We start from the raw sequence: 26,432 nt of genomic DNA, 5'->3' as shown, positions 1-26,432 counted from the left end.
ATGTCATTTAAGTTTAAAAACATATTTAAAAAGATAAGCCACATTGTTTTTTTGGAATAATGGCATTTTAATGACATGATTTTGGACTGACAAGTAATGAATATTCATCATGTGTGCATTTCTCTTTATTTGCATATGCATGTAGTGTTTTGGTGGTTCCATTTTTTCATACAGAGGGAATAACATAAATAAACCTGCACGCAACATCTTGCACAATAAAGCGATCCGTTTCAGCAACATCAGAGCATCAGGACTTTTGGTTGTTTCTTTTTGTTCCGGGTTACAGTGCCAATATGGAGAGCTGAACTGGAGGGAAACGGGGAAAGGAGAGATGGTTCTCTTGGACCGGAGGAACACTACAGCTTATTCAAATAAACACCAAAACACAAAAATGCAAGCACGTACATACAGTGGTGTAATGCCTTTGTACAACAGACTTTACAACCTTATTGTAAATAGTTCAGTTACTAAATCGATTCATGTTTTGTTTTTTGTCATGTGTGGTGTTATCGTACTATGTGTTTTGACATTTTACAGGTTTCCTGTTCGATTTGGGGATGTAGCTGTATAGTATCAATATATGAATAGCATGTGTGAAGGTACATATTTTTACATCCAACATATTATATCACACCACACAAAGAGATAAATTAACCTGTCTTATTTTGGCTATTTACATCATACAAGTACATAAATAAATTTTGTATTTAATACATATTATTTAAGGTAAAAACTGTCAAAAAATGCACCAATGAATTAAATGCACATGCAGCTAAAACACACACTTCAAATGCATTGATTGGATCAGTCCCATTTCAACCAGTCTGTGTCAGTCCATTCACAGCCATCAGCCTGCGCCACCTTGAACTGCATGTGGGTCAGCACCGGCTGCATCAAGCACTTTGCCCACATTGTGCATTGTTCTGTCAAGACGTTGAGTCTCAGCTCTACAATGTGGTCTCACTGCTCATGTCCCGAGGGCGGTGGTGGTCGATGTCTGAGTCATAGTCTGACTCCATCTCGATCTTGACCTGGGGTACGGGACAGGCCATCCCTCGGCCCATAGGCACGGCCGGAGACGACGGGCAGGAGATCTTCAGGTGGAGGGTGATGCTGAGGAAGGGCAAGTTCCAGTTACCAAACATGCCCACAGGTTTGAAACACTGAGGGAGGAGAGGCTGGGAAGGGTGGAGGAGCTCAACCATGTGGCATCATTACCCCAGTTGTTCACTACAGCAAGTCATTCAGCGATGAGCGAGAAATGAGCTGCTGCAGTGGTTCACTGTGGCCACAATGTCTCCGGGTTAAGGCTGGGATACTCTGAGGCTGGGAGAGGTTTTAAATCATGTGAGTTGTGGTCTTTTGTCCCAAAGAGATCTTTCTAGCAAAGATCAAAGAGTGGAGCGCGTTCTGACTCGCCAAATAACCCTAACCCTTTTGGGATATAACTATTAAATATATCTACACTGAAGCTACAGTTAAAGGGAAAAAACAACATTTGGTATAGCTCTATGACATTGCATTATTAATATTATTTTTATAGTTAAAGTACAGTTATGTTATCAATTCCAATTTGACATGTAACCATTGCATTTTCTTGATCTAAATTAATAGCTGACAAAATCTCTGAAAACATTAATTACTCAATTCCAAACCATGCCTCTTTCAAAGCAATGCAGAATTGCCCCAAATAAAAAAGAAATACAATAAAAACATTTATTAAATGTTTAGCATAGTGAGCAAAGGTTACAAGAGACATCCTCATCAGCTTCCCTTTTAATTATCATTTCCACTGAAAGTGCTGCAGCTACAGGTGAGGGTAGTTCACAGAGCATGAAGCTGCATGATGAAGATGTTTCACATGCAGGTGCGAGCATCACAGACTGATTTGCTGAAGATTTTCAGCACATGAAGAAAAAGAAACAACCAAAACAATGATGATTGTTGCATGTGCATGACTATACAGTTGCATACAATCTGGCCTACAATAAATCCTCTTTACGTGCTAAATATACAACAGACTAATACCACACATTATTATTCTTCTGTTTGAATGCCCTGACTAATAGCTTAAAGAGACAGAACAAACTAAACAGTATGCATTTCAGGTCATCACTTCAACACTACAAAAACTAACAACACACATCAATTAAGAGTTACAACATGCAGTTGTTTGTAAAAAGCTACTTAGTGCAGAGACTGTAAGAAAGAGTAGCAGGATGATTACACAGTTAATAATCTGATGGTCTGCATTGCCTTAAAGTGCATGGAGAGGAGGCTCATCCAAACATGGAGATCACTATGACGACAATTTAATGTGTAAATGATCTTTGTGCAAACACACACAGTATGTCCCCTCAAAGGGGAAGATGTGCACAATTTATCCTTTCATTTTTTATTACTTATTTTAGTCCTTTTATTTAAAACCTTACATGAATAGAAAGTCTGTGAATAATTGTATTTTATTTTAGAGGGCGTTTCATAAAACAAAGAATAATATGGAGTTAGAGCACAGAGGGATGGACGACACTATCAGCACATGAAGGCGTTTGAATCATTGTTACTTCTGAGATTTTGACAGGTCAATAAGATGACCCTCTTCTGCTGCTCATTGGACTATATTTGCATTTGCCTGTAATTCTAAAAAACAAATGTAGCTATCTAAATATTTTAAATTCACTACAAGAGAGACTCGATGGTCTCTGCAATGAGCTTGCAGAAGTCTGAGCGTATATCGGTTTGGAAACGAGATGGAAAGCAGATCAAATATAGGCAACAATCCAGTTTTGTGCATCCCTGTAACTCAGCCCACAACACAGTGGTGGAAATGCTTTATTTTCCATTGGGTCAAATATAAGAAACACCATAATATAGCTTAAAATACTATCAATGTCACAATATGACTAAATATGGGATTATTACTTTGATTCTCCGTATGACTGACAGATGTCAAATGGAAATAACAGACACAAGTCAGTGTCGCTTTGAAGATTTATCTAAAGGTTGTAGATCAGCCATTCGATTAAGATGTGGAGTTTTATTAGAATCTGAAGGGAAGTAACATATCACAGCTTTGCATCAAGCTGTGAAGTTTGACAACGTTTTAGTTCTTCAGCTTTTTAACATCATTCTCATAGATTTTTGCGACCACCTCATTATAATAAAGGTGAATGGATTTGGTTTGCGGTGCTCACACAGTGGGAGAATCCAACATCAATTTGACTTTCCAGGATTAATGTGCCAGTTACCTTTAAGAATCCCTACCAATTCACAAATTCTGAAACCTTTTCAGTTTCATAAGGATGTGATCAATGTGTGCAAACCTGAATACCCCAGAAAACTTCAGCCAATCACAGCAACGACACATATGACGAGTGGTAAGTTGCTGGGCAGGTTATCTAGTTTCATGAATGTAGCATCTACTTTAACGGATGCTACTGATGAAACACATGCTACTTCTTATTTTTTAAATGTACTATTCATTAATCAGAGGATCACAAACAAACATCCATTACCTCTAATATATCGCCAGGGAGGCAGAAATTACCAACCTGACCAAACAAGGTAAAGCCTTTAAGTTACATCCAGGAGCTTCTGCTACACTCACACAACTTTACCTTCAGCATACCTACATCTACAGCCTTCTTGTGTAGCCATCAGTGCTCACTCTTCACATACCTGCTAGGTGTTTCCTTGAGGGGACAGGTGAAGTCAGAGCCACAGACTGATTACAGAGATGGACGACATGACAACTAGAACGCCCCCTGCTGACTGGCTGCAGTAGAGGTCATAAAGGCCGTCTCCTCTATGTTAACCGATGGGGCGTGGGTCAAACTATAAAATCATCCAGTTTTAAATAGTTATTTACTGTTATATAAAAGGTCTAACACCATGATTGTCAGCTCTATCGACAAATACGACTCCAGCAGCCGATCTGTGCTGAATCAGTAGGGGAGGAGCAGCGAGAGGAGACGTAGCTAATGCTAACACGAACACTACAGTCATTAAACTTTTCATTACTGTGAACATATTTCATTGGCAAGTTATATGTGTGTGTCTGGTTAGCAGACGGTGCGGGACATCAATGCCACAGCTCCACCAGCTGAACTCTACTGAGTAGGCTCCAAATGCGCAAGATGGCTGCACCTGCTGCGGGGGTCATTTTGGCTCAACTTTTCTACAGCGAGAGGAGGCTGAGACATGTCGTCCATCTGTATTGTGTCATTGTCAGGGTCATTGGTCAGGGTCTGGATGCTATATGCTACACATTGCTATGCTATACACATTTACATAATAGTAGTACCACTAAAGGTAAAAGTAAATATATACTTTTTGTTATTTTAATTTAATTTAATTTACCCTTAATGTATGAGTGTAGAATTTCCCATCTGTAAAAAAACACCATATCACCATGTCTGTATAAACGAGTGTGTGTGTGCGTGTGTGTGTGTGTGTGTGTGTGTGTGTGTGTGTGTGTGTGTGTGTGTGTGTGTGTGTGTTAAAGAGCACCGCGTGTGGCAGTCGGCTGGCAGTATGCCCCCCACTGAGACTGTACAACATCAGGATAGACAAGGTCTTTGTAGGGGATGTGCAGTTTGAGGACACAGTACCTGCGATCCAAGTCTGACTCTGAGCTTGGTGAGTGGTTTGAGTAGGTGTGGCACTTCTCCTGAAAGCAAACACACACACACACACACACACACACACACACACACACACACACATGTAAAAAACACAATACCATCACAGATCATCAGAAACTTAAGCAGAGGCCCATCAAATTGGCAGGGGACAGTAGAAGCCTGAGTTTCTCACATCTTCCTCGCTGTCGTTCGCTTTCGCTTTCTTCTTCTCCTTCTCCTTTCCCTTCTTCTTATCGTCATCCTTCTTCTTCTTCTCTTTCTCAGGCAGGAGGTCGTCCAACCAGGCCAGGTCGTGCTGGGAGAAGACCATGTCCAGCATCTTTCGGATGACCATCAGTCCCAGGATCTGAAGGGTTCGACACAGAGACACACTAACGGACGGGCCTCATTTGACATGTCAATAGGATTCATCTCATACCCGAGTTATCGTATGAGTATGGTTTAGATAGATGACCTTTGAAAATGACGTTTACATGAATCACTGGTGCAGACGGAGAAATCAGAACTCTTTCTTTGTAACATTTACACTATTTTAAATTGACATTAAACTTTGTAATATAATTCTTGGAAAATATGAAGAGAATAATAATATAATATATAATAATATACTGTATAAATGCTGGTTAGGACTCTAGCAGGACAATGACTTCAGTGCCTTTAGTTTCTGGTGCAGCCTGGAACAAACGTATCTACACTCACATACCATAACAGGGAAGACGATGGCCAAGAAGGTGGATTTGAGAACCCAGAGGACAGCGAGGCATATGATCTGGACCAGCGTGAACAGGTGTACCCTCCTCAGAGGAACGTGACGGAGGTAGGAGAAGTCGGGCTGATGCTTGGATGGCATCATGTACAATTTAATCCTGTCCCAGAACTGTGGAGGATGGTGAGACCGAGAAAAAGGTCTGAGTGGCACAGGTTAATTACATGCAGACCTATTTGAATGATAAATCCCAAATAGTCCCGGTTCATTAATATGCATTGCAGCTCAGCTTGCCTGTGCAGTGTGATACAGGAAAGTAAGAAAAGCAGCCGCTCCAGCGCAAACTCAGCCGATTAGAAGTATTTGGTGAAACTGAAGCACTAAATATTAGTTATATAAACCAGATATAACCCACAGGTGCAGTACAGACTGTATATTCAGCCCAGGTGTTTGATTAATTTAGCATTTATTTCTCGTTTACTAACTTTGAAAGCTAATAAGAGTTATGTTTGTCAGTCTGTTGTCTCTGCCAGCTTATACGACACTATTAACAATATCTGCCTGCATGCGTGTTTGTTTGCTCAGGAGCATTTCCCCCCCCAAATTATTCAAAAATGCAACATATAAGAAATCAAACCACAACATCTAAAAAGTTTGAAAAACAACAACAATACCTGGATTCCACTGAGGGACGCTACACCCATGTAGAGGAAGACACCGTACAGGACAGGCATGGGGATAAACTACAAGCAGCAGGAAGAGCAGAAAACATGTTAATTACTGTTTGGACAGTTAGATACATGGTTTGTTTTTTAACAGTTTATTAAACTGTAAAATAAACAGTGCAAAAGGACAGTAACGTAGCCCTTTATTTAGTTTGACAAGGCTGCACGTGCTCAATAACTTGCCCGATATAAAAGCAGGGATGTTAGCTTGATTACCACGAAGTGTTAGCAAGCTGTTGTGGGCTATAACAGCTAATGTGAATGTTTACTGGTTACAAAGTAATCTGTCTTTCTCTGATAACATATTAAGAATCAAAAGACCACCAAGGTTACTCAGAGTTACACAGCTAGCTCATGTGTTTAGGTTTGGCTCCTCACACTGATCGTGACCATGTGGAAGAAAGAAAACCTGTCCCGGCCTGAAAAGACATTTAATTTTTAACATTTAATTTTTTGCTTAATTATAATTTGTTGTGTAAATTCATATTTTTTTAATCATTTACATTGTAACCAATATATTCCCTATGATCATTCATCCATCCATACATCCATTATCTATACCGCTATATATCCTGTTCAGGGTCGCGGGGGGCTGGAGTCTATCTCAGCCGTCATTAGGCGAAGGGCGCGGCTCAATCACACATAGAGACAGACATTTATTGTTCATGTTATACTTCATACCTTCAGTATAGGAGCGAGAAAGATGGAGACTCCAGTCAGAGCGAACACCAAAAGGCCGGTCATTCTTTGTTCTCTGTAGTTTGGAAAATGATGGAATACACAAAAAAGATTCAAATTAATCTTACAAAGCTTCTCTCTATTTTGACCCACCCACATATTGCCCACCGCAGTCTGAGGTTGTTTGACTCTAGACCAACCTGACCCCGAGGAACTGAGGCTGCTCTCCTGGAGCACTGGACTCGCTCTCCATCTTAAGTGAGTCGATGTGGGCGATGGAGATGACGGTGGCGGCGACGTACCAGGGCAGGCCGAGGAACGAACAGACGGCCATCAAAATGCCCACCCAGAACAGATCCAGGTGGTAGCCACAGCCTTTCTGCCAGGGAGTTAATTTTCATGTAAACAATAAGATCTATGAAGGCTTAGATGATTTTGTTGTCTTTTCGCTGTTATTTTTTCTTTAGTAAGCATTGTGTAGGGGTAGCAAACCTACCTTAAGTTTGTTCTCCTTGCGGTTAACAATGACAGCGCTTATCTGCTGGTCCATGAAGATGAGGATGGTGACGAGGAGGGCAGGTACAAAGCTAGCGAGATAAATCCACCACGGGTTTTTGCCAAATGGCATCACCAGCCAGCCACGATCTGGCCGAGTTGGCTAGTGGGAGAGAAGAGGCTGAATTATTTCCACAACAACTAAGTGAATTGTTTCAACAGTAATACATGAAAATATACGACACTTCGCATGAGAATCCATATTCAAATAGTTTTAGGACAGTTTGAATATTGATTCTCAACACTTTGCAGAGCGTGACATGAAACAATAGATGTAACATCCGTCCCCACTCAGTGCTACAGCCAGAAAGCAGGGGAACACAGCTCGCCTGGCTCAGTCCACAGATAGGACAATAAAACATTTGCCATCAGAATCTCTAAAGCTCACTAAAACCTTTATTAACCACAGCTAAGCCTAAAGCACTCATTTAACAATATCCCCATTTAAAACCATGTGCGTGAGCTGTACTGGTAAGGCTGAACTTTGGACAGCACCAGGACAGCTGCTTCCACTTGTTTGATGCGTTTGTGAAAACATTTAATAATTGAAAGATGATGAATACAGTTATCCAATACCTAAATCAACCAAAGTTAATTTTAATTTTAAAGTGCCAAATCGTAACCAAAGTTATCTCGAGACATTTTACAAAAAGAGCAGGTCTAGAGTGTGCTCTTTTTTATTTTACTGAGAGAGAGAGACCCAACATGAATGACCGTAAGCAGTGCAAATGGGATAGAAGGAGATGCAGGCTAGAGACAGGCAGACAGAGCAACAACAACAACAACAACAACAACAACAACAAATGTGTAAAATGAGCAGGAACAGCATAATAATGATGAATAATAATAATGAAACCAGAGATTTGGATGAATGACATGCTGTACCTTAAATTCCGTGGGGACGATTAGCTTCGGAGTCTTGAGTCCGATCAGCATATCGAGCCCCACAAACGTCATGATCGACATGAAGATGGAGAAGTCACTGATGAGTTTCCTCAGCTGGTGCCACAAACAGAGACAAACAAGACGATTCAAAAGAGGAAAAAATAATGTTTTAGCAGAAATAAAAGCAGAGATAATGTCTGACAGGACGCAACTAGAGCACCACCAATGTAATCTTTTTATGACTGATACTAATACCAAGTTTAGAGTGAGAAAATTAACTGATATTGCGGCTGACATAGTGAATAATTGAGCTGGAATTAAAATAGTCCCTCTCTTTGTGGATTGTGCAGCGATCTTACCAGAAAATCACAATTTTTATACATTAAAAACCCATTTAGAACGTCTTCTTAACCCTCCTGTCGTGTTCGGGTCAAATCTGACGGATTTACAATTTTCATAAATATCGTGTTTTACATTTGATTGCCTCGAGGTCTCATGATATCCTCCACCCCAGGCATTCAAACATATACAATTGCTGATCACCACTTTCATTGATATTTCAGTGGTTTAGTCAACTTTGCAACACCTGTGATGTTCCCGGTCAGAAATGATGCCATATAGGAAATGAATGGGTTACACTAGATTATGTTCATCCATCAGATGGTCACATTTCAGACTGAACAACTGGACCGATCTTTTGAACCACATGAAGAGGAGATTGAATTTGAAGCAGAGGTAGAGGAAGATGTCTCAGAGATTGAAGACAACATTGATGGATTTCAGAAGACATTTTCAATGTGTATTCTTTGTATATTCACTGCAGTTATTCATGTTAAACACTAACCTGAGACGTTGTTTACAGCTTAAAAATGTGTTTGGTGATGATCAGTGGTTTTTGTGTTAATGTAAGTTCAAACAGGCCGGTCAAATTTGACCGGGAACACCAAAGTAAGGGGGGAGCAACGAACACGACAGGAGGGTTAAATGTGAAAGTTTGCACGTGCGAATCAGACAGCCAAGAGAGTTTTAGAAACAATGCAATAAAAGCTGCCGTGAGAGAAATCTAATTATGAGGACATTTCTAAATCCTCCCAAGCATTACTTTCTACATGAAAATCCTATTGGTGCATATCGGAAAATCAATGTCCTAGGATAGTCCAAAGTCAAGTGATAATATTGGCCAGAGCGTTTAGCTGTGGGACTCTAGTACAACTCATAAATATTGAAAAAGCTTTGCCCAGCTTGACTTAAGTGACAGCACTATTGTGTCTGTAGAAAAATAAACGGCAGCTTTTTTGTCCAAACATTCACCTCCAGTTCGAGATCAGACACAGGACTGAACGTGACACTTACATGAACCTGAAAAGGAAGCTCTAAAAAGCAACTAATGCTAATGTGGGTTTTATCAGTGTGCCTTGAAATAACATAAATGTGACTGTGTTAAAAAGAGCGTAACTTAATCTGCAAAGTATTTTGAACATGAAAAGGTAAAGACAGCTTCACCTTGGTGGGAAAGTAGCGACTGAACTTGAACTTCTTGAGCGAGACGGTCATCGAGTAGGTGCCGAAGAAGAGGATGAACGACATGAGGGCCAGATCTGGAACATACTTGCAGGAGTTTCCCACAAGAGAGCCTCCGTACTTCAGACACTCCTTCTTGCTTAGCTGGCTCCAGTCCAGAGCTGTCACATTCAACTGGGTGGTGGGTGGCAGTGTTTGGGAGACAGGAGAGGACGAGGAAGAGTGAAGTGTTTTGAAAAAGACGTCGAGGCAAATTCGGACACAGACAGTGGACACAGAAGTTTTTTATCAGCGGATAAAGGAAAGTGAGACGATGATGGGAGAGCTTCTAAACAACCCCACTCCCACTAGCTTAAATGATAAATGATGACACTTTTAACATTTAACTTCAAATAAAACTGAATAAAAACAAGCACTTACCCCAGAGACACTAGAGCTGTTATCTGGCATCGGAACTAAACCATTGAAGATCATTGCAGCCACTGTTTATGAATGGGACGATGAAGACGGGGCGGTGAGTCAAACAAGAGGGAAAGGAAAAAGAAATGCAGAACATGATCAGAATCCAGCTGCTGGACGCTGCAGAAAGCAATCTGAAGACAAACAATGAGGTACTCACTTGCAAGACACGGCAGCCAAATTGTTTATGCATGGCGAAAATAAACAAGAGACAAATCAGTTACAGAAATCAATGTCTCATGAATTAACTGTAATAACTTAAGTAGTAAAGTAGTACACAACATTTTCTATTTCTAAGGATTTCACGGCGGCGATAACATCCTCATGAACAGATTTCCTTTTGGAAAAATAGATCCGCTAAATCTTCAACACTCACAGTAACAGTCACTTGTGTGACTGTGCGTTTATGTCAGGAGGCGTGGGAATAGTTTTCTCCAAAGTAGTTTGCTAAACTGAATACAGAAGGTTTTACCCTCCTCTACAAGCTGCCAGGTGAGTCAGTCTACCGAGCCTAAGGAGAGCCACTTTGCCATACTGCCTCCTTGTTGATAATCCACCTGTATTTTCCTGAGCCAAAGGGTGAACTCACTCGGGTCTGGCGCCAGGCATTCGCACTTGTAAGCGGTGATGTAGTCAGGCTTGAAGTCAGTGTTGATGGGATAATATTTGAAGGAGCCCACCATCTTCTTGATGGCGTCAGAGATGAAGATGAAGGAGATGAGGCTGGAGAAGCCCTCCTCAGTGAAACGGGTCATGTACTTGATGATGTAACTGGCGTCTGTTGCGACGAGGATTAAACACTGCAGGCAGGAGTGGATGCCGATCCACAGACGCAGCTCCATGTAATCTATGCCGTTGTTCCTTTGGGAATGAGAAGTCAGAGGAGAAGTGTGTTTAATAACACCAACACCGACATGCTGCACTTCTGCAGCGTTTCCAAAGAATTAGAAATGCAGTGACCACTTGTATTGTAAAGTTGGACTTTCTGACCAATCGAAACTATCATGGAGTTAGAATGTTACACTCCCACAGCTAGCAGTAAACATTTGTAATCCTCTAACTGATATTACTGCCTACAGAGCTCCTCAGTAAACCAACTAAGTCAAGATCATTTGACTCTGAAGAATCTCACTTGCTGAATTCAAACAGGAGCTTTTCAAAGATGAGGATGGGTCCAGTAGAGCTGAGGATGATGAGGGGCTGACCGCTGAAGAAACAGAAGACCGAGCCAGCTAGAGCCGTACCCAGGAAGCTCTCCATCACACCCTAGTGAAAGAGGGGCAGAGACAGGTGGTTGTTATACACACAGAAAGGTAATGAGGGAGAACACAAGTTGTGGAATGAAACGACCCGACCGTAGCTGGAGCAGTAGAGACAGAAAATTGCTGTGTAGAAGTACATTAATGTAATTTTGCAAATCAAGGTTGATGTGACAGAGGAGGGATCAAACAAAGGTGTGGCGGTGGCAGCCTACTGCAGATATACCTAATGTGAAACTATGTTTTACAATGGAGGGAAAAAAGATACACACGTGTATTTTAAGTTAACTTTAAAGTGCAATAAAAGTGACACGGCAGTCATTGCTGCTTTGGCCACATTTCCTTGTTTCTGTCAGTTTATCCTCAATGCCCCGATGAACTGTCATGAGTTATTCTAGTTTAGTTTTGTTGTTGATTTGTAATTTGGTGTTTAGATATTATTTCCTGTTTTCCTCGGTCACTTTGTCTCTTGCTGTCATGAGTTCTTGTTGTCTAGTTTGTATATTTTGTTCCTGTCTTGGTTTAGTTGTGCATACATGTAGAGAATTTCCTGTTTTACTTTGTAGTCCTGTCAGTCCTGAGTTTGGTTTCTAGTGTTTTATTTTGTAGTTCTCGCCCCTTGTATGTCATGTCTTGTTTTACTTCCTTCCTTTTTTCTGTTTCTCACCTTTCAGATTGTGTTCACCTGTGTTACTTAGTCTCACCTGTCCCTGATTACCCTGTGTGTATTTGGTCTCTGTGTTCCTACCCGTGACCTGTACTTTGTTCCTTGGATATTCTTCGCGCTTCCCCTGACTCCTCGTGTCCCTTGGATTACCTGTTCCTGGTTTTTTTGTAAGTTTTTTTTGCTCTGCCTTTTGATTTTCCTTTTTTGTTTTTTGTTGGATTTTAGATTTTGTTTTTGCCTTTTGTTTATTAAATCATATCTAAGTCTGCATCTGGGTCCTCAATCCAAACTGTGACATGAACAATGTAAACTGACCGTTAAGAACGGTGGAACGGACGACGTCAGAAACAATACTTACGGAAACTGACCAGCAGGTGTCACACTGAGTCTGAGCTCTTCATCATTAGGGCTCTACAGGGCTGTGAGCATGACATTGTTGTGCAAGCTAAATAGAGTTGAAAAATAACTGTATTATATCGGAAAGCTTTAAACAGTTTGGTTTATGTGTCTCCTGCATCTTTGGGAAAGCTTCACTCGATATCATTCAGCCAGTATCTTGACCAGAGACCTCATTTATAAACTCCACACTGAATGTTTGTATGTCGGCTGTAAATGAGGAAATGTGCACCAATGTACGCTGCTGAAAGTACACGGCCCACATAGCACTTTTCTAGTCTTCTGACCACTCAAAGCGCTTTTACACGACATGTCACTTTCACCCATTCACACACTGATGGCAGAGGCCCAAGTGCCAATCTAAAATCAGTATACACATTGTAGCCGACGGCTATCCCAGCTGGAAAAACATTCTGAGAATGTTTAGTGCGATGTTCTGGAAAATGTTTTGAGTGGGAAGTTTTTATTTGGTTCCCAGAATTTTCCTTCTCTGAAAATGTGTTCAGAAAGTTGCAGTGAGAATGTTCAAATCACACTTCAGGAACGTTTTATAAATCACGTTCTGATATCTCACGCTGTACTAACATCCCGACAGATCCTCAGAGTGTTGCAGTGAGCACGTTCTACCTTTGTTTTTATGTCACATTGAGCAAAGGCGTTCTGCCATTCAAGGCCTCAATAACATCCTGAAAATATCTTCAGAATGTTGCAGTTAAATCATTTTGTCTTAGTTTAAGTTTTATCGTTTCAAGAACTTTATTTAAAATGATAAACATCCTCAAAACGTTCTTTGAATATTAGATTAAACATTTTCTTTCAAACTAAATTAGAACTTGTAGCTAATGTTAGCTGATGTTATGTGAACGTTCCCTGCTAGCTGGGATGCCAGTGTTTTGCCCAAGGACACTTCCTCATGTAGCAGTCGGGGATCGAACCCTCAACTTTCCAATTGAGAGATGACCGACTCTACCACTGAGCCACAGCTGCCTGTTCCAGTCTTTATGCTAAGCTAGGAAAATTAGCTAGTAGCTGCTAGCTGTAGCTTTATGATAGTGGTTTGGAAATGTTCCTCTAACTCTTGAGAAGGAATGCCAGAAAGGCCGGCTTGACTTATTTTCTTCACTGACTTCGGCTCTCTGTTTTACCTGGTAGTTGTCGGTAGCGTCTCCCAGTAGCCCGCCGAAGGTGATTGCGTTGGTGATGCAGCCCAAGTAGATGAAGAGCACAGCAGAGATGGACTGAATGTGGAAACCCTCGTAGAAATCGCTCGGTAGCCATGGCAACTTTCGCTTAATGTCCAGGTACAGACCGCCGCAGAAGCTATCGTACACAGAAACACACCCAGGCTTCACACGTTTGACTTCTCAGTAAACAATAACACTTTGTCTTCAGCAGGAGAGTGCAGAGTATTTTAACTCTTTACCTGTTCCCATAAATGGATTGGATACTAACCAGGATTTAAAGTGATATCAAGACCTACACGAGGCAGGAGAAGTCTGTCTGACTTTAAGTCCCCTTTCTGCACCTCTAAAAAGACACCTCTGCATCGTGTTAGGATTAAAAATCTACATTATAAAGATTGACTTTTCTTTCATTGCTACATTCTAACTTGCATAAAAAAAGACCTCAAAGAAAAAAAAAACAGAGTTTGATCTGAATAAAATTCAAAATGTCATTCTCTTGGTAAACTACATTTCCTGCTGTGCAACAAATCTAAAAGTGGAACATTTTGTTTTATTGATTCTGTTTCTTGTAGGCAGCTGAAGCTGGTGGCCAACACTGCCAGTTTGACCAGATCAATCATAGTATACTCAGCTTAAAGGTATAATAAGTAGGATTTTCATTATAATATAATATAAATCATCACTTCTGGGCCTCTTTACATGTGTGTTGGTGAGTGTGTGTGCAGACCCTTGTGAGACCCTTCCCTCTGCATCTTCTCTGTTGTTTTGCTTTGCACGGGACGTTTTCAGGAGGGGCTCTGTTGTGGTTCCCTGAGCCAATCACAGCGTACAGGTGAGTGTGGGAGTGGTTCAAATTAGCAACATTCAGAGCGATGCAGAGTTGGCCTTCTTTCTGTTGGACAGGTAGGTGCCCCACCGGGGAGGACAAGCTAACCGGCGGTTAGCATGCTAGCGCACAGTTACCCGGAGGTTAGCATGCAAGCGCAAAGGTAACCGTGATGCTGTCGGTGTTAACTCGGCATGACCTCGCACGAGAGCGTGAGAGTGAGCTTCTGGTGACGAAGAGCCCAGGAGGAGGGGCCCAGTTTGAATGTGGTGTTGACAAAATGCTCATTTATGGAGCATCTTTTCCTTCCTTTTTTAACTTTGCTAACTTTAATCCATATTCAAATTGTCTTTTAACCTGCCAGAGTCAGTTTAAGTTGCCATGTGACATGGACTACCCACCGTCCAGTAAATGCCAGCTCCTCTCCGAGCTCATGTTGTACAGGCATCTCGTCCTCGACAAGGCCGCCTCCTCCTCCAGCAGTACCGTTCATCTGGCCCAGCTCATTCAAGGAAAACACGGACTTTCTGCAGGGAACAGAGATATTTATTTAGGAGGGACACATGGGGTCGTCCACCTCTCTCTCGCCTCAAGGTTCCATTCAGGAAAATCTTTTAGTCAGTCTGAATCTTTGACAAAACAAGATCATTTCTGTGAATGATTAAGACAAAAAAGCTCAGAGCTTAATGTGCATTAAATTAGTGGATGATAAAACTCCAACCTTTTGTCAGCTGAGGGAACTTTCTTGGGTGGCTCAATGCGGATTTTGGGATCCCATTCTCCAGGAGGAAGCACGATCACCTCATCCAAAAACTCATCTATGCCCGCAATGAGGTCCTCCCGATCTCTGGCCTTGTAGGCTACATCACTGAAGAGCTGGGAGGGGGAGAAAGAGACGAAGGCTTATGTCACGGTAATGCTTCTGATGCCTCTGGCGACTTATTAAACAGACATTTTGAAAGACTTATTCTTTTGATTGTTCAAAAAACTCTTCTTTTAGAAGTTATTGAATCACAGTAACAGTACCTTACAGAAGCATATTGCTGCCACTTTTTGTATTCATATACTGACGGCAGAGGCTGCTATGCAAAGTGCCGATCTTCCCTCCAGTATCTAACTGATGACTGTGATGACTGTGCCTCTTGCCCAAGGACACTTGGACTTGAAGACTGCAGCAGCCGGGGATAGAATCGCCAACCTTCACATTGAGAGACGACCCACTCTGCCACCGAGCCAGAGTCGCCCCATTAATTTAGCTACGTTTATTAAATTCCCAAATAGTATAATTTCTATTTTTCCCTTTTACACCGGGTGGCAGTGATACGCTTTCTCAGGGCACAGTAGATCTGCAGTCTAAATAACATGCCACATACATTTCAGCTTCAACTCCGGCTCGAAGCCTTAACATAAAAATGTCCTTCCTGTTTTATAAGGGAGGCATGCAGCGGAAACATTCTGAAAACATGTCAGACACTTACATCATCAACCATTAGGGTTGCTATGGCTCGGCCGATCTCGTTATAGGACTTGGCCTTTCCTTGGGGTCCCAAGAGAATGAACAGAAATCTGTGAAGTGATGAGACACGTGTGAGCTTTGTTCTGGGATGGTGTCTGTGACAAGAGCACGAGAGAGGAGCAAAGAAAAGGTGGACAGTTTCACCTGGTGGGAACCGGGACTTCAGTCAGGCCTCCGAGAGTTGTAGCTTGAGCCAGGCGGACGAAGGCGACAAAGGGTTTGTTGAGGAAGTCAACTTCACCCACCAATACGTTGGACGCCTCCGCATCTCTGGGGATCTTCTTCATGAATTTATTTTTTAGCTGCAGGAAGTCGAGGGAAAAAAGAGATCAGGGTGAGATCATCCTTCTTCGAGTTTGTCCCATTCTCATGGGATATTTCACATTTTGTGCTTTTGCTTTTATTCTGACATTTAGATTTAATGTTTTTTCCCCGTCTTGCTATTGTTTTTGAATGAGTGTGTTTTCATATTTTAAGTTGTATGTGTTTGTATTTACATGCTTTAAAAGCTAAAACGATGAATTACACTTATCTGACAGTTTTGATCATTAATTAATATAAATGAAAGATAGGCTGCTTTGTCTTTTATACCAGATACGGATATCCGTCCATCCATCCATCATCTATACCGCTTATCCTGTTCAGGGTCGCGGAGGGCTTGAGCCTATTCCAGCTGTCATTGGGCGAAGGGCGGGGTACACCCTGGACCGGTCGCCAGTCAATCACAGAGCTGACACAGAGACAGACAACCTTTCACGCTCACACTCACACCTATGGGCAATTTAGAGTCACCAATGAGCCTAACGAGCATGTCTTTGGACTGTGGGAGGAAGCCGGAGACCCCGGAGGGAACCCATGCATTCACGAGGAGAACATACAAACTCCACACAGAAAGGCCCACTTTGCCCAAACCGGAGTTTGAACCGGTGACCTTCTAGCTGTGAGGCAACAGCGCTAACCACTGCACCACCGTGCAGCCCAGATACGGATATACTGAGCTTAAAAAACAAACCCTTTATTACTTTTCATGCTGGGAAGTTATTACCGGGAAAAAAGGAATCAATCATGACAATGATTGCTCGTTGCAGCTCCACATGAGTGGATTCTTTCAGTATTTGTGGCTGCAGTTACCAGATCCATCCTACATTTGTTACTGACAGTCTTTTAAAACCTGCCTTATTATTCGGGGAGTGTGAAATTAATAAACCAGTATACAGTATACAGATAAAATAAGCATTAAATCTTTGCAAATCACAGGCATAACTAATATAGATTGCCACAGCCCGGAGAGCAGTTTAACCTGCCCTGACTGATTTCATGTAAGGTGTGGCAGGAAATAGGACGGCAGCACAATAACACTCAATAATGAGGGCACTGCTGATAACCCACAGCCCCAATCTGGTGCTACATGTGAGGGCCGAGCACGCGGACTGGACAATGAGATCCATTTTTTTTCCAGCGCCAGCTCAATATCGACAGAGACAATGTGGTACACACACAGACATCCACAATATAAACTATCACTTGTCCATTGTCACATGTGAGCTACTGTAGGACGGTAAATACAGTTTGAACCTTCAGCCGAGCACTCATAACGGGGGCGGCCAGTACTTTTCCACATTGTCCCCATAAAAATAAAGTTCATCATCATCGCATCACACACTCCTACACACGTTTAAATTAATGCATCTGCCTCCCTGTTTGTTCCAAAGCCCAGTAGTCTCCAAGCAACAACAGTACACCCTTGCACTGGTCGAAGGACTCACCGAGTCGAAGCCATATTGTTACATCTACAGATGAGTTATGCTTTGACTGTCACTAGTTGTCGCCTTACATGCGCTTGCAACAAATACGTGATGAGTAATGACTCTTAACACACTCTTGGTTTAATACAACAAAATACCTCGCTAAGACAGCACAGTGGAAAATGATTATACACTTTAGCGATAGCTTTTATGAAGATAAATACAAAGACATTGTTTGCTCTATGAAAGATAGGAACATACATCTGGCCAATTAAAACACACTGAGGGGATAGAGCCAAATCTGATCCAAGAGGGGAAGGTCAGGTGTTGCAGCAACACAAAGCCAATATAGCAAGTAGGAATATATGACAGCTGGGATAGGCTCCATCCCCCCGCGTCCCTGAACAGGATAAGCGGTATAGATGATGGATGGATGGAACATATGCAACTCTATCTTGGGTACATTTTGAGGTTGTAAAGCTAAAAAACTTTATAATCTCACTCTTTCATTCTCTACTGCTTAAATATGGATGTGTGTGAGAGTGGCCACCTGGTCTGTGCTGGGAGTGTCTGCAATATCGTTCATACTTCTACTCTGGGCGTGACCTGAAAAACAAAACAACAATAAGAACAGTTGTCCTTGTTACATGCTACATATTTAAGGTCAAAAATGAGCCAACATTTTAACAGTAAAAAAGCTAAACATCTTATAAATATTTAAATTCACTTCGAGTTTATTCATGACATGAAGAGAGAGAGAGAGAGAGAGAGAGAAAGAGAGACGGGATGTCACCCTGTGACACCACAGGGTTGATTGGCTTGGTTGAGTTCGACAGATACAACGATAGAGGTGGTGAAAGGTGGAGATTGTCAGAGACTGAAACACTCAAAGACCGGGACTGAGAAGCCTCGGGGTAGAAGAGGACTAAGGGAGACAACTATTGCATTGCTCATGGATGCAAAAATGAGTTTTAGAATTCAAGAAAACAACTTTTCATAAACTGAAGCTGAAACTTTCAGCATACCCTGTGTAGCTAAACTGTAGAGATAGAGCCCTCAGATAAGAACTGACATCCGGTTTTGCAGTGAAAAGCTTTTGGAAGAAGAGCACGTGGAGGTTTTTTTCAGGCAAGCTTGTGCACCTAGCAACAGTCACGTCACGTCATTCTAAAACCGTACATAATTTCACTCCTCAGTCAGAGGAAGTCGTCACAGCTCACATGACGACAAACCCCAGAGGAAACATTTTTCACAGCTGTCAGCCAGGCTCACACATAAATATGTTCATGTTTTGTTTTCATGTTTTTAACCACGCCAATACATGGGCGACAACATCATTCCGAAATGCTGACTAGCTAGTTAGAAAAGTAATTTACAAAAATACATTTTCAGTGTTTGCTTATAATCAAGGTGTTTTTTTAGGCAAGATGGTTTAACTAATTAATTTTCCAAAAATATTCATGTTTCATGGTCCTTAAAGTGAGGTTAGGAAAGGTCCAGGAAAATCCCGACACAACTATTTTATTTCAATTTGTTGAGATGAGACGAAGGTTCATTCCTGACTAGTTAGTAAACATTTATTTTTAAAAACATCCAACCAAAAAGATTACCACTAAGTGACTGACTTTGTAGACCACAATCTGTTAGTCAAAGCTGCCAAGTGGCAATTAGTTTTAGAGTTCTTTGATGATTTTAGTGCCGTTTTTGGACGTTTTTCTGACCAACCAGGCTGATTAAAATGTTAAAAATTAAACACACCCCGGCTTTCAAAAATCATCAGCAACATTTTTAAACCTTAAAAAAATACAGAGTAAGAGAGACAGAGAGAGAGGTGTTTTCAGCCTTAATGCATCGCCCATACATGTGTGTTGAAACCCAAGGCAGACACTCACGCAGGCGACCGTAATTAACAGGCTGCTGTTTCATTCTGAGATCTTCTGTGGATCGGTTGAAGTTGGGCAGCGGCCCCGGACTTGGCCCCGGACCCTGTCCTCCTCTGGACCCCACGTTCCGATCTTGCAAGAGAAGGGGCAAAGAAACAGACACAAACCATTACAGAGCAGTCTGAGGTGATGCGTTATGATTTATTCAGCTATGTGTACCCTGCCCGGATGAGATGAGGAAATGCGACAGCGGTAATGAACTCATTAAACATTAATACATCCCCTGTGGAGGATATTAGCCTTGTTGACTACGATATGTGTTCAGTCATTTACCAACTAAGTCAAATACTGCACATGCATAATGCCTTCTGAGAGGGTGCAGAAACATACGTGGACCGCTGTGGATCATTTGTAATGAAAATGAACGGCAATATCTCAAGGAAAAAGTGTTTGATTTTACGGCACGTCATATTACATGCTGTCAAAATGTATTTGTAGTGCCATTAATCATGGAAATCATCGTGAGTAAATGAGAGAAACTCCTGACCTGATATTTATCATTCTGTCAGTGCTATATGTCAGTGAACTGTCACTCTCGGGGGAATAATGTCCCATCGTGTCATTGTTATTTTAGAAAGCACTAGATGATCATTTCTGATAACCAGGGACACTCACTGGTGCCTGAGCTGGATTTGCCCATGTCGGCTAGTGAGCGGTGGATCGGCTTCTTGGTCTGGTGTCGATGTTTCCTCAGCAGAACAAAACTTATCTTCTCTCTGAGCTCAGGAGATATCATGCCTTCCTCGATCTGTCGCTCAATGATGTCATCTGGAAAAACAACACATTTATATTTTACTGGAGCAAATTTAGTTTGTTTTGGTCTGTGTATAATGTGTGAACATACATACAATAGTAGTAACAGTTATAGTAATAGTAATACCACAAAGCTTATGCAAATGGCCAATGAATATACGAAACATTCTGTGATAATGTCTGACAACTACGACGGCGTATTAGGGCAAAAAAAAAAAAATTAAGATTTCGAGAATAAAAAAATAAAAAAGTGAGATTTCGAAAATAAAGTCATAATATTACGAGAATAAAGTCGTAATTTTCCGAGAATAAAGTCGTAATTTTCCGAGAATAAAGTCATAATATAACGGGAATAAAGTCGTAATATTCCGAGAATAAAGTCGTAATTTTTCGAGAATAAAGTTATATTACCAGAATGAAGTCGTAATTTTCCGGGAATAAAGTCATAATATAACGAGAATAAAGTCGTAATTTTCCGAGAATAAAGTCATAATATAACGAGAATAAAGTCGTAATTTTCCGAGAATAAAGTCCTAATATTACGAGAATAAAGTCTTAATTTTCTGAGAATAAAGTCGGAATATTACGAGAATAAAGTCGTAATTTTCCGGGAATAAAGTCATAATATAACGAGAATAAAGTCGTAATATTACGGGAATAAAGTCGTAATATTCCGAGAATAAAGTCATAATATAACAAGAATAAAGACGTAATTTTCCGAGAATAAAGTCATAATTTAACAAGAATAAAGTCGTAATTTTCCGAGAATAAAGTCGTAATTTTCCGAGAATAAAGTCATAATATAACGGGAATAAAGTCGTAATATTCCGAGAATAAAGTCATAATATAACAAGAATAAAGTCATAATATAACAAGAATAAAGTCGTAATTTTCCGAGAATAAAGTCATAATATAACGGGAATAAAGTCGTAATATTCCGAGAATAAAGTCATAATATAACAAGAATAAAGTTGTAATGTTACAAGAATAAAGTCTTAATTTTCCGAGAATAAAGTTGTAATTTTTCCGGGAATAAAGTCATAATATAACGGGAATAAAGTCGTAATATTCCGAGAATAAAGTCGGAATTTTTCGAGAATAAAGTCGTAATTTTCCGAGAATAAAGTCATAATATAACGAGAATAAAGTCGTAATTTTCCGAGAATAAAGTCCTAATATTACGAGAATAAAGTCTTAATTTTCTGAGAATAAAGTCGGAATATTACGAGAATAAAGTCGTAATTTTCCGGGAATAAAGTCATAATATAACGAGAATAAAGTCGTAATATTACGGGAATAAAGTCGTAATATTCCGAGAATAAAGTCATAATATAACAAGAATAAAGTCGTAATTTTCCGAGAATAAAGTCATAATTTAACAAGAATAAAGTCGTAATTTTCCGAGAATAAAGTCGTAATTTTCCGAGAATAAAGTCATAATATAACGGGAATAAAGTCGTAATATTCCGAGAATAAAGTCATAATATAACAAGAATAAAGTCATAATATAACAAGAATAAAGTCGTAATTTTCCGAGAATAAAGTCATAATATAACGGGAATAAAGTCGTAATATTCCGAGAATAAAGTCATAATATAACAAGAATAAAGTTGTAATGTTACAAGAATAAAGTCTTAATTTTCCGAGAATAAAGTTGTAATTTTTCCGGGAATAAAGTCATAATATAACGGGAATAAAGTCGTAATATTCCGAGAATAAAGTCGGAATTTTTCGAGAATAAAGTCATAATTTTTCCGGGAATAAAGTCATAATATAACGGGAATAAAGTCGTAATATTCCGAGAATAAAGTCATAATATAACAAGAATAAAGTCGTAATTTTCCGAGAATAAAGTCATAATATAACGAGAATAAAGTCTTAATTTTCTGAGAATAAAGTCGGAATATTACGAGAATAAAGTCGTAATTTTCCGGGAATAAAGTCATAATATAACGAGAATAAAGTCGTAATATTACGGGAATAAAGTCGTAATATTCCGAGAATAAAGTCATAATATAACAAGAATAAAGTCGTAATTTTCCGAGAATAAAGTCATAATTTAACAAGAATAAAGTCGTAATTTTCCGAGAATAAAGTCGTAATTTTCCGAGAATAAAGTCATAATATAACGGGAATAAAGTCGTAATATTCCGAGAATAAAGTCATAATATAACAAGAATAAAGTCATAATATAACAAGAATAAAGTCGTAATTTTCCGAGAATAAAGTCATAATATAACGGGAATAAAGTCGTAATATTCCGAGAATAAAGTCATAATATAACAAGAATAAAGTCATAATATAACAAGAATAAAGTCGTAATTTTCCGAGAATAAAGTCATAATATAACGGGAATAAAGTCGTAATATTCCGAGAATAAAGTCATAATATAACAAGAATAAAGTTGTAATGTTACAAGAATAAAGTCTTAATTTTCCGAGAATAAAGTTGTAATTTTTCCGGGAATAAAGTCATAATATAACGGGAATAAAGTCGTAATATTCCGAGAATAAAGTCGGAATTTTTCGAGAATAAAGTCATAATTTTTCCGGGAATAAAGTCATAATATAACGGGAATAAAGTCGTAATATTCCGAGAATAAAGTCATAATATAACAAGAATAAAGTCGTAATTTTCCGAGAATAAAGTCATAATATAACGAGAATAAAGTCTTAATTTTCTGAGAATAAAGTCGGAATATTACGAGAATAAAGTCGTAATTTTCCGGGAATAAAGTCATAATATAACGAGAATAAAGTCGTAATATTACGGGAATAAAGTCGTAATATTCCGAGAATAAAGTCATAATATAACAAGAATAAAGTCGTAATTTTCCGAGAATAAAGTCATAATTTAACAAGAATAAAGTCGTAATTTTCCGAGAATAAAGTCGTAATTTTCCGAGAATAAAGTCATAATATAACGGGAATAAAGTCGTAATATTCCGAGAATAAAGTCATAATATAACAAGAATAAAGTCATAATATAACAAGAATAAAGTCGTAATTTTCCGAGAATAAAGTCATAATATTACCAGAATAAAGTCGTAATTTTCCGAGAATAAAGTCATAATATTACGAGAATAAAGTCGTAACTTTCCGAGAATAAAGTTGTAATATTACAAGAATAAAGTCATAATTTTTCGAGAATAAAGTCGTAATATAACGAGAATAAAGTCGGAATTTTCCGAGAATAAAGTCGTAATATTACGATTTAAAACTCAAACAAGTACAACAAGAATAAAGACCTACTCCAAACAGGAATATTGTATTAAAAAAGAACTGAAATAACCTAGAACGTTTGTGAAAGAGATCTGTGTCTCGATCAATAAAAACATATTCTGCCACTGTCTGTCAAAGTTCTTTCCTCACAAGAGGAGGAGGTGCCCATGCTGGACCCTGATCTTGCTCACATGAGGCGTTCGTTCACGTGACACAACACTTGCATCAGACAGGTGGTATCTCTTTGCCATTGTTATCAATCACTCGGGAAGCCTCCAGCAACTTCATCTTTGAATCTCGTCACCTGAAGCTTCTCATAGGTTTCCTGGAGTTATTTTCCAAGCGCTCCGTGGCAAGGTCAGTGGGGTTCCACCTTGTTGGACAGGGAAACACCAGCTGGCCCCCCAGCTTGTCTTTGATGATATCTAAAGCTTGTGTGCTCCAGTGTTGCTTGTTCCATTTGCCTGTTTTGGACCTTGACTTTTTTTTTAAAGGACTCAGACTGAATTAAAGCACCTTTAATGTCTCTTGTGACAGCCAGGTGGAGAGTGTGGCAGCCCTCCCTGCAGAGGAGGCTGTCATGCGTGCGCAGGCTAGTAACCAGGGCAACTAAAGAAGCCAGATATACAATATGGCAGACAAACCAGTAAGAACGTGAAATGACAACAACCGCAGCCGCTGTTTTACACCACCAACACTATCGAAGCAGATACACATCAAACCAGTGTAAATCAGTGTTTTTACTGTGAACGGTAATCTGCAACTCATTCTATTTAGCAAAACCAGCAGCACTTAGTTTGCTAACAGAGACTGTGGAACAAACAGAGTCAACTAAGCAGTAACACACTGATGTTACTTCTGCTACTTAATTCAGACAAAACTGAAGTTATTGTGCTCGGCCCCAAACACCAGAGGAGATTCTTTCTCTAATGACATAGCTGCTCTTGATGGCATCAGCCTGGCATCCAGCACTACTGTTAGGAATCTGGGAGTTCTGTTTGATCAGGATATGTCCGTCATCTCCCACATAAAACAAATATCAAGCCTTCGTTCACCTTCACAACAAAAATCAGACACATCTTGTCTCAACACGATGCAGAAAAACTAGTCCATGCATTCGTTACTTCCAGGTTGGATTATTGTAACTCGTTACTATCAGGCTGCCCTAATAAGTCACTAAAAACTCTGCAGCTGGTACAAAACGCTGCAGCACGTGTGCTGACAAGAACTAGGAAGAGAGATCACATCTCTCCTGTATTAGCCTCTCTGCACTGGCTTCCTGTAAAATCTAGAATTTAAAATCCTTCTTCTTACTTACAAAGCTCTTAATGGTCAGGCACCATCATATCTTAAAGCAAATATAGAGCTTCTACACTTCCTTTTTCACCATCACTTTAAAGATGTGCATTCAGTGATAAACACATTTGTGTGAAGACTGCATGCCTGCAGTTAAAACAACCCACATATCAGAACGTAACCACGTACATCAATCTGACAGAACTCTAATTGTTGAATGTGTGAAGCTGTAACAACACCTCAAGAAACTGCTTAAACAACAAAGGTTTGAAAGCAGAAAAAAAACACTGCTCAGTAAGTCAATGGGTACAACCAAGCTTCATCTAACGTGTTAATCTTTTGAGGTACAGGTGTTTCATGGCTTACTAAAACATGTAAAGAGTTGCAGTCTGCCCAAAACTAAGAAAGAGTTTGATTGGACACACAATGAGAAGTGACAGAAGGACGTGAAAGATGAAGCTCTCACCAACTATCTGAGGCAGTGAGTAGCCCTCCAGGTCCAGCAGCACAGTTCCTGTCTGGAGACAAGTCCTGAGCTCAAAAAGACTATGCAGGGACAGAGTGGACACGTGTGGTTTGCTCCACCTTTCTCCTCCCTCCTCCACCTTTTCTTCAAACTTCACCCACCTGAAGACAGGAAGTCAGAGAGAGAAGGTGAGGAACACACAGCGATAGAGATTTCTTTGAGCCTGTCTGAGGGGTAACTTTGGACTGACTGAGTAGGAATAAAGAGGGAACAAAAAGTGCATTTGATCGTTTCAGTAATCAATGCCACTGACACATTAAACGATACAATTAAACACCTAAATAGCGAGTTTAAACAAAGGGCAAAGGTGTACAGTTTGCTATACATTCTGATAATGATGTGTATGTCGGACAGGCTGAATCATCATACTTACATATTCAGTGACAAATCCTAATAAGTGTAATATAAGCACTATGTTATTTCTGAGCAGTGTTTCTGTGTGTGTGTTTGTCGTCGACCTGGCAGACTCCTTCCACTCCAGCTCGTCTCCTTCTCGCTGTAAAGTGTCCATTTCTGTGAAGAGTGTCGGAGTGGGCAAGTCGTCATCTTCACTTAGGATGTAACGGAGCCGCTCTGCCGCCGGAGACACTTGGAATGAAAGAATGTTTAAGATTACAATGTGTAGGTTGTTTTAAACAGTTTTAAAAAGGCACCTTATGGACCTGAGGATTAAAAAACTGCCCTGAAACATGTTCAAAAATAAATAACATGGCTTTGATATGCTGTAGTACTAAGCATTGTAGCCTTGGATGATTGTGTCCCTATACTCACCTGAGTGAGTTTCTATCTTTCTCTCTCTTGTCAACCGCTTTTGTTTGATACACTTTAATCACCCCTTAGCATTTGATTATGTAGCCTATTTATTGACTTTATATTTGTTGACATTGTTTTTTGGCCGACTGCCGGGGTCAGCCCTACACATGGGTCT

The 26,432-nt window shown here is 40.1% G+C and overlaps 1 protein-coding gene across 1 annotated transcript; it reads right to left on the bottom strand.

Moving 5' to 3' along the window:
- Window positions 1-947: 947 nt before the first annotated feature.
- Window positions 948-26,030, bottom strand: slc4a5a (solute carrier family 4 member 5a). Its single transcript, XM_069683672.1, has 22 exons — window positions 25,963-26,030; window positions 25,445-25,605; window positions 20,324-20,476; window positions 19,652-19,756; window positions 18,316-18,371; window positions 16,165-16,322; window positions 15,983-16,070; window positions 15,226-15,380; window positions 14,906-15,031; window positions 13,640-13,814; window positions 11,305-11,438; window positions 10,679-11,033; window positions 9,696-9,887; window positions 8,193-8,306; window positions 7,249-7,410; window positions 6,953-7,131; window positions 6,756-6,828; window positions 6,024-6,092; window positions 5,347-5,520; window positions 4,816-4,989; window positions 4,611-4,663; window positions 948-1,113 (listed from the first exon to the last, which is right to left on the bottom strand). The coding sequence occupies exons 1-22, from the start codon at window positions 26,013-26,015 to the stop codon at window positions 948-950; spliced, it is 3,075 nt and encodes a 1,024-aa protein (XP_069539773.1). The 5' UTR covers window positions 26,016-26,030.
- Between the last annotated feature and the right edge of the window lie 402 nt (window positions 26,031-26,432).

This window comes from Semicossyphus pulcher, unplaced genomic scaffold (genome assembly GCF_022749685.1).
Source record: "Semicossyphus pulcher isolate SPU_LCO1_2020_fin unplaced genomic scaffold, fSemPul1.0.p SCAF_6, whole genome shotgun sequence".
Lineage (NCBI taxonomy): Eukaryota > Metazoa > Chordata > Actinopteri > Labriformes > Labridae > Semicossyphus > Semicossyphus pulcher.
This window is presented reverse-complemented; position numbering and strand designations above follow the sequence as displayed.